The sequence below is a fragment of the Telopea speciosissima genome, chromosome 1 (assembly GCF_018873765.1).
Source record: "Telopea speciosissima isolate NSW1024214 ecotype Mountain lineage chromosome 1, Tspe_v1, whole genome shotgun sequence".
NCBI lineage: Eukaryota > Viridiplantae > Streptophyta > Magnoliopsida > Proteales > Proteaceae > Telopea > Telopea speciosissima.
The window spans coordinates 30,078,687-30,094,064 of NC_057916.1; the positions used below are offsets into that span (position 1 = coordinate 30,078,687).

The window sequence follows — 15,378 nt, forward strand, 5'->3', positions numbered from 1 at the left end:
ATGGAGATAATTGGTAGAGGACTACTAAATGCATTTAAGAACTAGTATGAGATTTTTTTTTTTTTTTTGGTTGAAAGTGTGAAATTTATATTGCAAAGAGATAACTAAGTCAAAACTTTTTTAATTTTTATGAAAAAGTCAAAGCTTTTTAAATTGAAAGTTGAAATTGAGTGAATAATTGTTGTTTGTCAACTTGTCATTGCCATGTGGAGCACTTTGGGACCATCAAAGCCATTAATTGTTAGTAGAGAGGCCCTACAGCAATTGCAAAGAAAAACCAACCACCTTTATAAATCCGAACAATTAATTCACCAAATTTTTTTTTTTGTTTTGTTTTGTTTTGTTTTGTTTGAGAGAGAGAGAGAGAGGGAGAGATCGAGATATGGAGATCCGGCGCAAATGCTGGTGTTGCTGCACAATGTCTCTTGATACGGTAGTTGGAAGTTTGGAACGTCGGTTACAACAGTTACCGTTGAATTCAGTTCCACTTCTGTGGTCACAATGAGATGATTCGGGGCGTCAGTTTGTTACCTTTTCTTTCCTCCCTCCTCTTCCGATCCCTAGTGTTGAATCAGCATATCTAAAGATTCTTAGGATAATTCAAGATTCGTCAATCCCTTATTATTATTATTATTATTATTATTATTATTATTATTATGGATCTGGATTCTTTACTTCTGAGCTGCCCGTATTGTATCGTGCGCCTCACACACAGTAAGGTAGAAAAGATCACCTTACCCCCACTCTTGTTGTGTGTGAGGCACATGGCACAGTACGGGCAGCTCGACGGTAGAGGGATCCAACCCTATTATTATTAGGGAAAAAAATCTCTACTTATTATTATTATTAGGGGAAAATATAAGGGCACCTCTTCAAGGCCTCAACCATAGCCCGTTTTCATGTACACCCCCCTCATCTTCAAAATCTTTTGAGTTAACTCATAGTTACCTAACTAACAGAAAATATAAAGTTACTAAAATACCCTTTATACCTTAATACATAAAAAAAAAAAAAAAAAAAAAAAAAAAAAAAAGGAGACCAAACTACCCTAAGTCCTCTCGATCTCTCTCTCTCACAATGGTGCAGGGTTAGTGAGAGATAAGATGCACCTAATAACAAATTCAATAAGCCTCAACAATTGAACGCGTATAAAAGTTCTACCTTAATAATGGCGGACCCAATAAGCCTCAACAATTGAATGCATATAAATTTTCTTATGGAGATAAGATAGTTAGGAAATTGGGTCACATTCTAAAAAATTAGCCATTAAGGAGAGGGTGCCTAAGTACCTATTAACTCATTTATATCCCCTTTCATATTTGATGTGGGATTATTCTTTTTGCCTTATGTGTGGATACCCAACAAAGATGCATCAAATAATAAATCCAAAAGCTCTTTCTCTTCATCTTTTTATTTCAACCCTCCATTTTAAAATATAGCTGTGAAAATAAATCATCAAAAGTGATAGGGGATTAGAACTAAAAAGAAGCATTCTGGCTTCTCCCACTCACCAAGAGTGAAAAAAAAGAAATAGAGAAAACCAACAAACCTTCAACGGAGACAAATTCTCAGCCAGTGCAATGGATATTCATCCATTTCCACAACCAAGTTCGGCAACTGTCTTGTCCTTCCATATAGAGTTAGGTTATGATGTCTATTCAATCCTTCATAAAAAGTGAAGGAACCCCAGTCCTCTCCTCTGAGATGAAAAAAAATACTTGTAATCATCATCATTGTCAATTTCTTCCTACTCTGGTATCGTGCAAATACAAAAGAAGCATCTCAAAAGCACCCATTACGATAACATCAAACTAACGGAAATGACAGAATTATCAAAAGTCCATGATCGCAATCTAGTTGTGGACACCACAATAAGGTTTGGATAGTTTTTCATTTTGACTTGGGGCTTACAGGGCTAATAAGTTCTAAAATTCTCATACTGGGACCAGATGAATCATGCATCCAACTACTAGGTTTAAATGTAGCACTACCAAAAATTAATCTCTCTTGGGTCTGTGTTTTTGCCAATGATCCATATGAGAATTATTTATTTCTGATTTTTGAAGTAGACTCAAGTAGTTTCAATTGTGATTTCAGGCCACGCCTAGGCGCAGATGTGCACAACCCTATGGCAGGCTAGGGAAAAAAAGGGAGGCATGAGTTGTATTTACCCCAAGAAGGATATTTTCATCTTCAGATTTTTAATTTGGGCAATTTGGGCGTAAATATTTAAAACTAAACGTCAGTTAGATTGATGGGTTAATTTACATGCTTTCAATAGATGAGGGGGTGTGTTTGAAATGTTTTGAAGATGAGGGGAGGATGTACGTGAAAATGGGCCATAGTTGGGGTTTCCCTATATTTTCCCCTTATTATTATTATTATTATTATTATTATTAGGGAGGTAATTTTTCTGTCCGGGCCCATGTTCCTATATATCTCTCTCCTCCTCAAAACAAGGGGGCAGATGTGTCTTTTCACATAGAGAGGAGAGATAGACTCATGGGAGTGCTTGCGTAGGCCACACTCCGAAACATAGTTCTTTTTCCCTTATTATTTATTAGGGAGAATGACCGTTACTTGGTCATGTGCTTTGTGCTGTCCCTACACTAGACACAGTAACGCAGAATGACCATTGTGCCCCCATGGAAAGGCAGAAATTTTTGAGAATACGATGGTCATTCTGCACGCCCCTGTGTCTGGGAAGGGGCAACGCACTGCAAGCACCAAGGTAGTGTTCTCTTTCCTTATTTTTATTTTTATTATTATTATTAGGAAGAGATAACACTACCTTGGCGTGTGTGGTACGCTGCCCCTGCCCCTAGACATAGGGGCAACACACCGCACACACCTAATTAGTGTTCTTTCATCCTTATTATTATGATGGGAAAGAGAATGTTACATGGGCGCATGCAGTGTGCTGCCCCTACACCTAGACACAAGGGTGTGCGGAGTGACCATCATGTCCTTGGGAATTTTGGCCTTTCCATGAGGCACGGTGGTCATTCCGTTAGCTTCTATATCTCAAGGATAACACACCGCACACACTCAAGTTCCTATTATTATTGTTATTATTTTATTGAGATTAAAAACTGCATGATATATAATGATATCTGAACAATTATTTAAGTTGTGAACACATGATGATTGCTCCATTTCAACGACTATAGGTATTGTTTAGTTGGTGCCATTAATTCACAGACATCTTTTGAGAGAGAGAGAGAGAGAGAGAGAGAGAGCGGGTAGTGTTTGTTTGTTTCTTACATCACCATTAACATCATTGTGTTGTTTCTTAGTCGCACTTAGTTGATGTGAGGGACTGTAACTAACAGCTAATGTCCTAATGCTTATCCGAATAATTTATAATTAATTTTACCGAATTTCAACCTCTTTCAAAACCAATAGCAATTCTTCTACTGCATTCACGCATCAACCTCATGAATGGATGGATGGATTGATGACGTACATCTATCCAATATTTTACTCTCCATCGTCTACAATCTTATTCTACCAAAAAAACAAAAAAAAATCTTCTACAATCTTAGATTTTTTATTTGGCTTTCCCATAAACAAACAACAATTGGTATTCAAAATTTAATCGTTTGGAGAAGAACAATAAACAAAGAGTTTTTCTAGGTGTCACTTATACTTAATGGAGTATGATTCTTCAGTATTTGCTATTTGGCAATTCATAAGTTAGTCCATTCATATGATAGATCCTACATATATCTCAATGGTCAAATTTTAGTCAAAAGTATGAAAGGAAAGTTATTCAAACTCTGATTCAAAGGTGTCATAAAAGGTCATGCGATCGTGCATTGTTTGGTCGCATGGTCTCTACACCAACGTCTGGGACAATAGGGGAGCCTGCCTGAGTATCCACCTAGGAGATAGGGGCGTCATTTCATAGTACCCTGTGAGAGGGTGTAGGGGATGCCACCAAGCACTCGAGCATGATCTTTTTCCTTTATTAAAATTACCTAAATACTATCAAATGGAAATGAATATAAAATACAAAAATGACATCTTTTGTAATCTTAGCTACTTCCTCTACTCGTGTTAAACTTAAATTGTACCAAGAAGATGCTTGTTTAGTCTTTATCATATAGACTAACCCATGTACTATCATGTGGCAAATAGTAGACCGTTATACTTCACTATACATAGTGATGGAAAAAAATCCAACAAAAAGGATAGGGGTTTGGACTTGGGAGGTGTTTCAATATGGTTTGTATTTTTGAGTCATTTGAAGGGCATTGTTGGTCAAACAAATTATTAGATGAAAAAGTCTCTTCTTAGATTAGCCACCTGTCAAGTTTTGGGTTTCAATTTCCTATTATCCAACCATGTTTGAACTTTAATCCTTATATATTTCCAACGGCTGAAAGAAAGTTACGCCAAAATTCCAAAGATTGAAATGCGTACAAGGTTGTCATATGATCACCCAAAATAAAAGAAAAGTTACCATATGATAATAGAAGTATCATTCATTAAATAGAGGAAAAAAAAAAGGGCAGAAGAAGAGAGTAATTAATGTTGGTTATCAATTACACTTCTTCCACCACACCTCCATTACACACAAATGTCAAATCCTCTCTCTAATCAAGTCTCAAGTCTCAACTCTAATTGATATTTGAATGGAAAATTTGATAAAAGTACATTAATGCAAATACACTAATCCAATACCAATCAAAAGCAACTTGGAATTTCATTTGGGCGGGGGGGGGGGGGGGGACAGTTCTGCTTGGATATAAAATTGCAATATGCATGATAATGTGGATTAGGCTCTGTCTGCGAGTGGCGGGAGTGGAGCATCCAACCCAGCAAAACCACCAAAAACGGGGGTAGGGTGGTCATTTCACAGGTGGGGACCGGTGGCGGGGTGGAGCATCCAACCCGCAAAACCACCCAAAAATAGGGGTAGGGTGGTCATTTCACGGTGGGGACTAGGACCCACGGGAAATGACCACCCTACCCCTGTTTTTGTTGTGGTTTTGCTGGGCCGGACGCTCCAGCTCTCGCCACTGCAGGACAAGAGCCTTTTCATGATAATGCTTTCCCACATCCTCTTACAATCCTGACACACTCTCTCTTTCTTGACCATGTGAGTTCTTTATTGACAAAATCGATTTCAATACTGTGATTGGTGTGGTTTTGAAAGATTCCCTCATACTAGTGGCATTAGAACCTTAGAACCCCTTCCTTTTGTTATTTTGAACAAAAATGTTTAATTGATATAAATATATTTATTTTGTATTTTAATTTAACATCTCTATTGGTCTAACTTGCATTTTTTTTTAATTGCCCCTTGTCTTATTTTCAAAAGTTTTTTAATATAGGAATATAAAAGGGATTTTCAAAAATAAGTTGAAAATAACATATCATTATATCATTTTTAAAATGTGTTATTTTCATAAACATTTTTAAAGTAGATATATGAAGCGACACTATTACCTCATTGAAAAAAAAAATGTCTCACCAAAAGGGCAAAAAAAAAAAAAAAAACAAAAGTTTACAAGTTGTTTGACACCTTGAGGGATGCCAATAAAGAAATCCCTTTAAAATATCTTTATCTTAAAATATAAATAAATTAAGGGAAAGACCAATGGGAGCACACACAGGGGCATTGACCAGGGAGATTTTTCATTTTGTAGGGGTCGAGTGGTCATTCAAAGGGCTGTGTCTGAGCGTACATGGTGTTGGAAGCCCATTGCTAGCATGTGGTGTCTAGAAGCCCATTGCTATCAAGAGGTCTTGGGTTCAAGTCTCGTGATTCACTCATCCCCTCCCCTCATAAAATAGGATAAAATAAGACCTATAAAAAAAAATAAAAAGTTTATTTATTCAAGATTGTCGGGTTTGACTTATGCAATCCTTTTATATAAGTTTTTTTAAAAATGAGTTAGATGAATCAAATGAGCTTTTCATTTCAGCTAAATAAAATCTAGATTCATCTAAGGGTAATAAAAATGATTTAAATGAATGTTTTTCCATACACTTTTGTAGAAAACACCTTGAATTAATATGATTTAAAACAAAAATGACATTATAGAAATTTTAAAATAAAGAATTTCAATCAAGTTTATATTTTGTCTGTGAAAATATCCTTCATACGTATCCAATGTAGATAAACTTGTTTATGTAAATTGGTTGATGTTGAATTTTATAAACAGGTTCACAGCATCATCATTTTCTGATTTGTGGGACAATAGTGGCGTATGCCAATACAATACTTGGAACCTTTAAACTTTCTGAAACTTAGTCCATAAATATATATATTTGTTTTGTAAATTTCAACCCAAAATGCGTTTTCCAAAGTAAGAATAAATAAGTGATTGAAAAGGAAATGAAATTGATAGCCAGCCATCCTTCACACATATCCAATGAATACAAACTTGTTTCCATGTTTTTTTTTCTGCCACGTGGTAGTTTGGTTAGTGTTGAAATTTTATTGGGCATGTTCTTGACATCATGAGTGTGTTTGGTAAATTTCAACCCAAATGTATTTTTCCAAGAGAGAATAAAAAGAGTTTTGAAAATTCAGATATTTTTTCACATGAAAGGAAATTAAATTAATGGTGAAGCTCAAATGGCACCATCTCACAGATTTTTGTCTTTATAATTATTATCATTTAATAATGGGATCTTCATAATTAAATGACACTTCCGTTCCGTAAGTGTATTTAGAACTTGACACCTTTTTCTCATCAAAAATAAAAATTTGACACTTTTTAATTGTTCCTTGTCTTATTTTCAAAAGTTCTTTAAAATTAAGGACATAAAATACTTTTGAAAAATAAATTGAGAGTGACTTATCATTATATCATTATAGAAAATTGTATTAATCTTGCACGTGTTTCGAATGCATATGTGAAATGATAGTATTTACCTTCTTTGAAAAAAAACATTAATTTTTTTTGGTAAGAAAAAGAAAAGAAAAGAAAAATCTAATATAAGGAGAACTTTTTTAAATAATATAATGAGAGAGCTCCCCACACTGTTGGTGTCGGAGAAATCTCCCCTGCTATAGCAATGGCCAAGCAATAGTTGATATTGTCTTTTTTTTGGTAAAATAGTTGATATTGTCGGTAGAATCTCACAATGGTAAAAAGTAGAAAGAAAATGAATTTGAAAAAAAAAGACAACTTCAACTTGCGAGGGAGAGGGCTATATATAGTGTAGAGGGGAAGATGGATTTTTATTTGCTGCTATAATTGGAGCGCTGCTGTGCCACATGATGCACACAACAGCGCTCCAGTTACAGCAACGGATAAAGGTCCGAGGAAGAGGATCCTCGTAGATTTTACATTTGGGTTTCTATCGGCATCAAAAGGCAGAGATAACTTACAAGGTTTGTGCCAAACAAGGGCACACGAATACATGGAAGTAGATGTGTGGGTGGATAACCCCGAATTATTGTTATGTATGTCTCGAATTCTTGGACCCGTTTCGAAGAATAACTTACAAGGTTTGTGCCAAACAAGGGCACACGAATACATGGAAGTAGATGTGTGGGTGGATAACCCCGAATTATTGTTATGTATGTCTCGAATTCTTGGACCCGTTTCGAAGAATAACCCGCTCCGACATTTTTTGTGGCGATCCGAATGGAACTTTTTCTGAGATCTGTGATGGTAGCGGAGGGCTTGGGGTCCATCACTGATCTTGTTGGGGGTGTGGGGGCGACGCCCCAGACCCGATGGATCAAGCCGGATCGGATGGAGGAGTATTTATGTTCTTTACCTGCTTGATTGTAAAGATGAGTAAGATTTGGGGTTTTTCGTTTTAGGGTTTCTGGGAGAGAGCAGCAGCGCCGTTTTGAATGTTCTTGAGAGATCTCCATTGTAATTTTTCTCCGATTTGTATAGTGAATCATCTTCGCCTTCGCCCGTGGATGTAGCACACCATACTGGTGTGTGGACCACGTTATATCTCTGTGTCCTCTTGCTTTGTTCTTGTTTCTTTTCGTGTATTTGGTTGGTGTTTACTCTAACAATTATGAATGTGGTTAATGCAAGGACAATATATAGGCTGGCTGACCTTAAAAATTATTTGATATTTTGCTTAAAATATACTGGTATTTCAAACCAATGATTGTAGATATAACATGTGAGTCTAAATTCCAAACTTCAATAGTTTGGAGGGTTCCTTATATAGCTAGGGAAGGTAAGGTATATTGTTTTTATTGAAGTCGATGTAGTAGCTTTTTTATTTTAAGTAAAAAGGTTCTCTGAGCCGTCAGTGGGATGTAGTCTCCCACACTATCTCCCGCCAACACCTTATTGAGAGTTGGATCCCCTTCTTTCTATATAAGCTGTTTAATCCTAATGCTACTGCAATAGCGCTCTCTTCAAAGATGTTGCAGTCTACATCTTCTCTTTCTCCCCCCTTCGCTGTTGCAACCTACCACTGCGGCATCCCTAGAATTTAGAAGGTCAACAATTTCTTTGGCATCACAAAACATGAAACTCTAACACCGTGTTTGGTTGCCATGTTTAAATCTAAATCTCTTGATGCTTACATCGATTTTGATGTAACATTCATAGATTAAGTATCTATGGATTTGAAATTCTGATAGAATAACTGTTTGGTTACCTGATTCTAAAACCTGAATCTACCAGAATAACTGTTTGGTTACTTGACCTCTGCAACCATTGCCGGAAGGGAATTCTTCGATTGTGAGTTAAGGCTACATTCAATTTTCTGTTGCAAACTAGCATGGGAGCTGAATGCAGCCAAGAAAGCTACAAATACCTTGAAATTCAAGCCATCCAACATCCTCAACAATCTCTGAACACAAAACAAAATCACCCAAAACCTGTATTTAATCTCATTTCAGTCAAACTCCGGCACCGATAAGAACTCCTTTGCTGAGATGAATCCACCACCATTTCGGTCCAGCAATCCGAATGGAGAAAATCCACCTCTGCAACCCTTGCTGGAAATGGGTACTCCTTGACCTTTGCAACTGTTGCCGGAAGGGAATTCTTCGATCGTGAGTTAGGGTTCCAAAATAAAGACTTGAGATGCAGAAGAAGATGAAGAGGGGGGGGGGAGAAGAAGGGTTAGGATTCAATTGTGAGGGACAGAGAGACAGAACGAGAGAGAGAGAGAGAGAGAGAGAGAGAGAGAGAGAGAGAGAGAGATTACCTGGAGTCAATGAGGAGCAGCAGTGACGGCGGCGACAAGGAGGAGCAGAGCTGCGGATGGTTGCCGTGAACTTGAGGAAAATCCCAATTTTTTATGAATCTCCAGATGTCGAGGCTTTTATACAAAGGGTTAAGGGGTGAAATCTGAAGATTTGCGATTTTTAGTGTAAATGGTGGATCCCTGGATTTTTATATATCAACAGATGTCACCTCATAAATCAACCAAACAGTTTACGAAATTGATCAGAATCATGATTTTGTTGATTCAACAGCCAGGTATTTAAGCAACCAAACGCGGTGTAAAGATTCTTAACTACTAGCATGCTTTAATTCTTGGTATCAAAACCTCTCAATCGTCTTCAGACGAATCCAAGACTCAATTGAAGAAGACTCTGTATGCACACTGTCAAAGTTTGTGGTGATTTGCTTCAAAGAAATGTTCTCCATCATGTTAAAAATCCAATCTATGCTTGAGTTTTGCGTCAATGGAAGCAAGATTGTGTTACATGCGTCAAGCATAGGTTATTATTATCGGGTATAGGTGGGTTACATAAGATGGGGAAGTGTTGATCAATTATTAGTAATTATGTAGAGTGGAGATGATGCAAAGTATTAACTACATGGTAGTGAGTTACTTGTGTCCAGTTATGTAACGGCTAGCCTTGCAACCCTATTTAATAGTTATTGTGAATGAATAGGTTACAAGATTATTATCCCTATCCAACTACTTCGATAGATCGATAGCAGAGGCCGGCCGGACTTCCTCAATAGAGCTTATCATTTTTATCACCTTGTTTTTCGCTGGTCTTACAATCCTATCACCATAGGGAATAGACTAGGTATCAAGTATATACCAAATTGCTTCATTAATATTAGTAGAAAGAGCATCCGGCCATCACTTTCTATAGCTTCCTTAAAGAACTTTTGGACTTGCTTGGGTAGTTCCCTTGGAGTGTACGTATTGGGCAATTCTATTAGTACAACGTATGTATGTATCTTCATCGACAAGGCCGACCTATATATGCAACTGCGTGTAAACATTGTTTTCCAAATCGAAGAGCTCGACCGAGATGTCCTCTTAGATGGTAGCTAGAGAGCGAGGGATGATCCGTTCAACTGGTCAGGATTCAAGAATTTTGAAGCTAGCTAGAGTGAACGAGATCATGATGCTGATCGAAGAAGAGATCAGAACCAGGTGAAAATACATGACGAGAACAACCAATTTAATGGAATGCGTGAGATAGTGCACATATTCTTCACAAATTCATGGCCTAGAGTTGAGACATATCATCCAAACCCATCGATCGATTGGGTCTTCCCAAAAGGTATTAAGTGCCCAATCATGAACGCAGTGATGAAAAATCCTAGGGTGTTGGTGATGGCTTTAGGGAGAATCTTCAGTCATTAGTGATGGTTCGATGCAGGAAAAATTGCACGTCCTACCAACAACTGCTTAGCTCAGTTGGGGAGCCGTGGTATGCTTCATGCCCATGCTTACCAGGAGGTCTCGAGTTCGAGTCTCTTGGCTGGTATCTTATCCCCTCCCCAGTTCGATCCCCCCCCTTCTATCAAAAATATATGTAAAGCTCTCAATTACCAAAAAAAAAATAAATTGCACGTCCCCTACCTAGCACACATTTGATTCCAAACAAGCTCAAGGGAGAGCAGATTAACACATGAGAAAGAGAATAAGGGGGATCTGACGTTCAATAAATTAGGGGTGTGGAGGATTCCATCCAAACCAATTGGGTTAGAGAATCTTTTTCTTTATTTTAAAGTTTTCGTACTCCTAAAAAAAATATATAAGTCCTGTGAGATACCCTAAATTTTTTTTTTTGGTGGTAAAAAGAGATCTATCATTTGGCATATGAAGAATAAACAGAAAGAATATTACAAGATTCTTTCAACCACTGAAGTAAAATTCAACAAAACTAAACTATCGTACACGCAATAGACAGAAACTTTTTAAGTAAAGAATCTCCTATGACATATTTTTTGGTGAAATCTCCTATAGTGTAAAATGCCCGACACCATAGACTGCCGTGAGAGGTTCTTTACGTTAAGTGGACTGCGCGAGATCTTTTTCTCATATTATGACTTATCAGTTTTTTTTTATTTTAAAATACTACTTATCACTTATCAGGGAAGAAAGTCAAGAAATTGATTATTAACCTTTTAATTTTTTTTTCAAAAGAAAAAGAAAACATCAAAATCATAAATTAATTCGGTTGCCTCAAACTCAGAAACCAAACAAGTCCCAACTTCGTCGAAAACTGGCTAAACAATCTTCGTAAATATCAGCCAAATTTCCGGCGAACAACCAAATGTTAAAACAAGAAAAGCACACAGAATCCTCCGGGCTCCAGACTAACTCTATAAAGAGTTAAAGACTGCAGAAGTGGTCCCCACCTCCCCCTTCCAATGTTGAGTCATTCTCCATTCCAACTTCCAAGGTCCCACAACATAGTGTTCCTTTTTCTTCTTGTTTTTTGAACCCTTTTGCCCTTATTTCCAGCGTGGGCTGCGCCGTGGGCAACTCGTTCGCTATTTGGGCTTCTTTCTCAAATAGGAGTAGGACTTTAAGTCAAAATGGGCATGAAATTAATTTATTTTCACTACTAAAACAGAACCAGAGTTACAGCACTTACAGCCCAGATGGAGTAGATTCGGCCGTTGGATACGATACGTGGTCAAAACGTAATGGCACGAAAGAATATTCCCCTAAAACATTCGGAAACCATTTCTCCCCTTCTATATATAAATGCTTCCATTTGCTTTTCACTCTCTCATACACAGAAAAACAGAGAAAGTCTGGGAAATGAGCGAAGGGCTAAAGGGGGACTACCAGGTTTGTGAAGAGATCGGACGGGGAAGATTTGGAGCCGTCTTCCGGTGCTTCTCTCCTGAATCCGGTGAGTTTTACGCCTGTAAATCGATCGATAAGCGTGTCCTCGCCGACTCCGTCGATCGAGAATGCATCGAGAAGGAAGCCAAGATCATGCAACTCCTCAGCGGCAACCCTAACGTTGTTCAGGTAGTCGATGCTTACGAGGATGAGACCTATCTTGACATCGTAATGGAGCTCTGCGACTCTTCCGACCTGTACGATCGCGTCACTAAGCGCACTTTCTCTGAAGTCGAAGCTGCTGCGGTTATATCTCCGTTGATGGAGGCTATCGCTCATTGTCACGGGAGGGGTGTTGCTCACCGCGACATTAAGCCTGATAACATACTCTTTGACAGTCGGAGTAGGTTGAAGCTGGCTGATTTTGGTTCTGCGGATTTATTTCACGACGGGCGATCGATGAGGGGGATCGTTGGGACGCCTTACTATGTTGCGCCTGAGGTGCTCTCTGGGAGGGATTACAACGAGAAGGTGGATGTTTGGAGTGCTGGTGTTATTATGTACATAATGTTGGCCGGAATCCCTCCTTTTTACGGGGACTCTGCGGCTGAGATCTTTGAGGCGGTGCTTCGTGGGAATCTCCGTTTTCCTACTCGGATCTTTTACTCTGTGTCGCCTGCGGCGAAGGATCTTCTGCGAAAGATGCTTTGTAAGGACGCTTCGAAGAGATTCTCGGCCGAGCAAGTGCTCAGTAAGTGTTACATTACCTTTCACGTTTCTTAGTCGTTGGAATCCCATGGATTAGTGTCTCCCGTTGGATTTTTCTTGGTAGTAATTTGTGAATGCCTCTGTTTTTTCCCTTTCGAATCACTCTGTTGTTTCTTGTGTTTTCCCCTTCGAAGCACTCTGTTCTAGTCGCCTCATTCTGGTTTCTTCTTCCTTAATTTTCTTGGTTAGCAGTTTCCAGTTTGCTCGAGAGTGAAAATCAGGAACCTTCCAAAGGGCATTGGTAGTTTCCCAAATTTTCTTGTTATTTCTGGTTCCTTCTTTGGTAGTTATTACTTTTCTGAGGTTGAGGGGGAGGGGTTTCCTATTTAATCGGTTATTGGGCGGCTAGCGACTGTGTTGTTTTTCTTTAGGGTTTATACGGTTGCTGAAATCTTGGAAAATCTCTTCCTTTTTCTTTTTAATGCTCCACGTTTCTTTCTTCATTTGGGGTTGTTTTTCAGTTCGGAAGACTAATGTGTGTCTGTGATCTCTGCTTCTTTTTTAAAAATTCAGGTCATCCGTGGATCACAAGCGGAGGGGAAGCTAGGTCGATGACTGATCTGACTTGAGAGATTAGGAGGAAGCAAACAGCTTAGTTCTACCGCTACTACTACTACTACTACTAATACTACTGTATAGGGGGCTACTGTGCATATACACCGTTGTGTGCCTCGTAGGTTCCAGTCCCGGTTCGTATCTGGAAGTTTGTAGATGGTTTCAGACGCCGGCTTTTTTGCTTTTTAGTTCTGAAGCACAGGGGTGATAGAGAAGACTGTGTTGCTTACCCAAAGGAAAAAGGCAAAGGGATAGCGAAGACTGTTTTGACCACAGGAGCCAGGACTGATACTCTGGCACGAGGCATCTCTGTTTTTTTTTTTTTTTGCTTTTCTGTTTTCGGTTTCCTGCTTTTGTGGAGCGTTTTAGGATGAATCGTAGTTCTATTCTCGAAGAAAGCTCGAGATTGTAGAGAAAAGATGTATACAAAGTCTGTGATGAATCCCATCCTCGTTGTATGGAGGGAGGACGAGAATAGAATCTGAATCTCCTCTCAGTTCCGCACTTCTCTCTTTCGTTGGAATCAGATGCTTTCGTTTCTGCGCTTCTGGGTTTTTTCTTTTCTTGTTTTTTCATAAGAGAGATTCCAGAAAGCGTGGGAGTGGAGGACGTGGTGGGACTGAGGATGGGCGGTGATGGTGAAGTTGCAAGTTGAAACTGTTCTCCAATTTTGTTTCTACTTCTCTTCCTTTTTGTAACGGAATAGTTATAAAAAAAAATAAAAATAAAATATGGGTTTGAACCTTCCAGATTCTAGAAAGTAGTTCAACAAATAAATACTCTACCAAAAAAAACGTTGGGTTAACAAATAATACACATGGGGCTATGTCATTTACAAGAGGGTTTTAGGTGTCAAAAATTTCCAAATTCTCCGCAATCATGGGGGGAGCCGTGACAAGTTGAAAAAGGAATCAGCATCGGTGCCTTTAGTCGTCCTGACGTCTGTATTGGATGCATCGAGTCGGGTCATGGGTAAAATGACGGGAGGGTTTGGATTCTCAAAAACGGATAGCTTGGGAAGGAATCAAGGAATCCTCCCATTGATATTTAAAATTTCAAATAGGTATAGATTTTTAAGTTTCAATTCAATACTAACCATACTAATAGTAGGCCTGCATGAGGTTTCTATAGTTCATAAACGGACAGTTATCTCCCTCCCCCACCCTCACCCCCATAAAAAAAGGACAGTTAAAAGTGAGAGTTCATACGCTCTCGCCTTCAGTGAGATGTTGAAATTGTTTTAGTTTTTTTAACTAAGAAAGAACACCTTCAGGGGGGGCAGCGGTAATTTCGTGCATCCTGATAGAGGCGACATGTGCGCAACTAGGTGGTGTTCTCTTCCTTAAGTTTTTCTCATAAAAAGTTCACTAGGTCACCTTAGTGAGATGTTGAAATTATATCTTTACCAAAAAGAGATGTTGAAATTATATGGGAAAAAGATTTCTGCAAGCTGAGCTCAGCTTGGAAGATCATATCTTTTGCCGGTCTCGAAACGTTTGATCATTTCTTTCCAATCGTCTGGTTTAATTTTAAAATTATTTTAAATGCATGAACAAAGATTTTTTTTTTGTTTCTACTATAACTATGGTTCAAACACATGATCGAGCAAAATTATCATCCTATCCCTGAAATGAAAAAAATCCCTCCTCCATTGATGCACTTGTGCCCTCTTATTATGGTCCGTGCACTTGTGCAGGGGCTGTGCACCCAGACAGTGATATTCTACCCCCCTTCCCACCAAACAAAAAAGAAAAAGAAAAAGGTGTGCATGAAAATTATGAGATGGTGGCAATACATTAGAAGGTATTTGATTAAATTAACTTTTGAAATTAGACAAATAATAAATTAAGAAAAATAGATTGTTGTTTGGTTGTGTAGCGTCTGCACCAACCCGGGGCCAAAGAGAGCATACGCAAAGGCATCAACATTGATGCAATTTTTTTATTTCATGAGCAAGATGATACTTTCGCACGATCATTTATCTGAGCGCAAGAGCCAAGCGGCCAGTTAACGTTCTTTTATATCACCCTCTAGATATTTCACAAGGCAAAAATGAAGAAT

General features: G+C 38.4%; 1 protein-coding gene across 1 annotated transcript; it reads left to right on the forward strand.

Moving 5' to 3' along the window:
• Positions 1-11,927: 11,927 nt before the first annotated feature.
• Positions 11,928-13,335, forward strand: LOC122647751 (phosphoenolpyruvate carboxylase kinase 1-like). The gene is made up of 2 exons (XM_043841098.1): positions 11,928-12,745; positions 13,276-13,335. The coding sequence occupies exons 1-2, from the start codon at positions 11,968-11,970 to the stop codon at positions 13,329-13,331; spliced, it is 834 nt and encodes a 277-aa protein (XP_043697033.1). The 5' UTR covers positions 11,928-11,967; the 3' UTR covers positions 13,332-13,335.
• Positions 13,336-15,378: the final 2,043 nt, after the last annotated feature.

What these genes read in the sequence shown, in the direction of transcription:
- LOC122647751 (XM_043841098.1), top strand. Translation starts at nt 11,968, where the DNA reads ATGAGCGAAGGGCTAAAGGGGGACTACCAGGTTTGTGAAGAGATCGGA. An exon ending in CTCGGCCGAGCAAGTGCTCA is followed by an intron (nt 12,746 to 13,275) that starts GTAAGTGTTACA and finishes TTAAAAATTCAG; the next exon opens with GTCATCCGTGGATCACAAGC.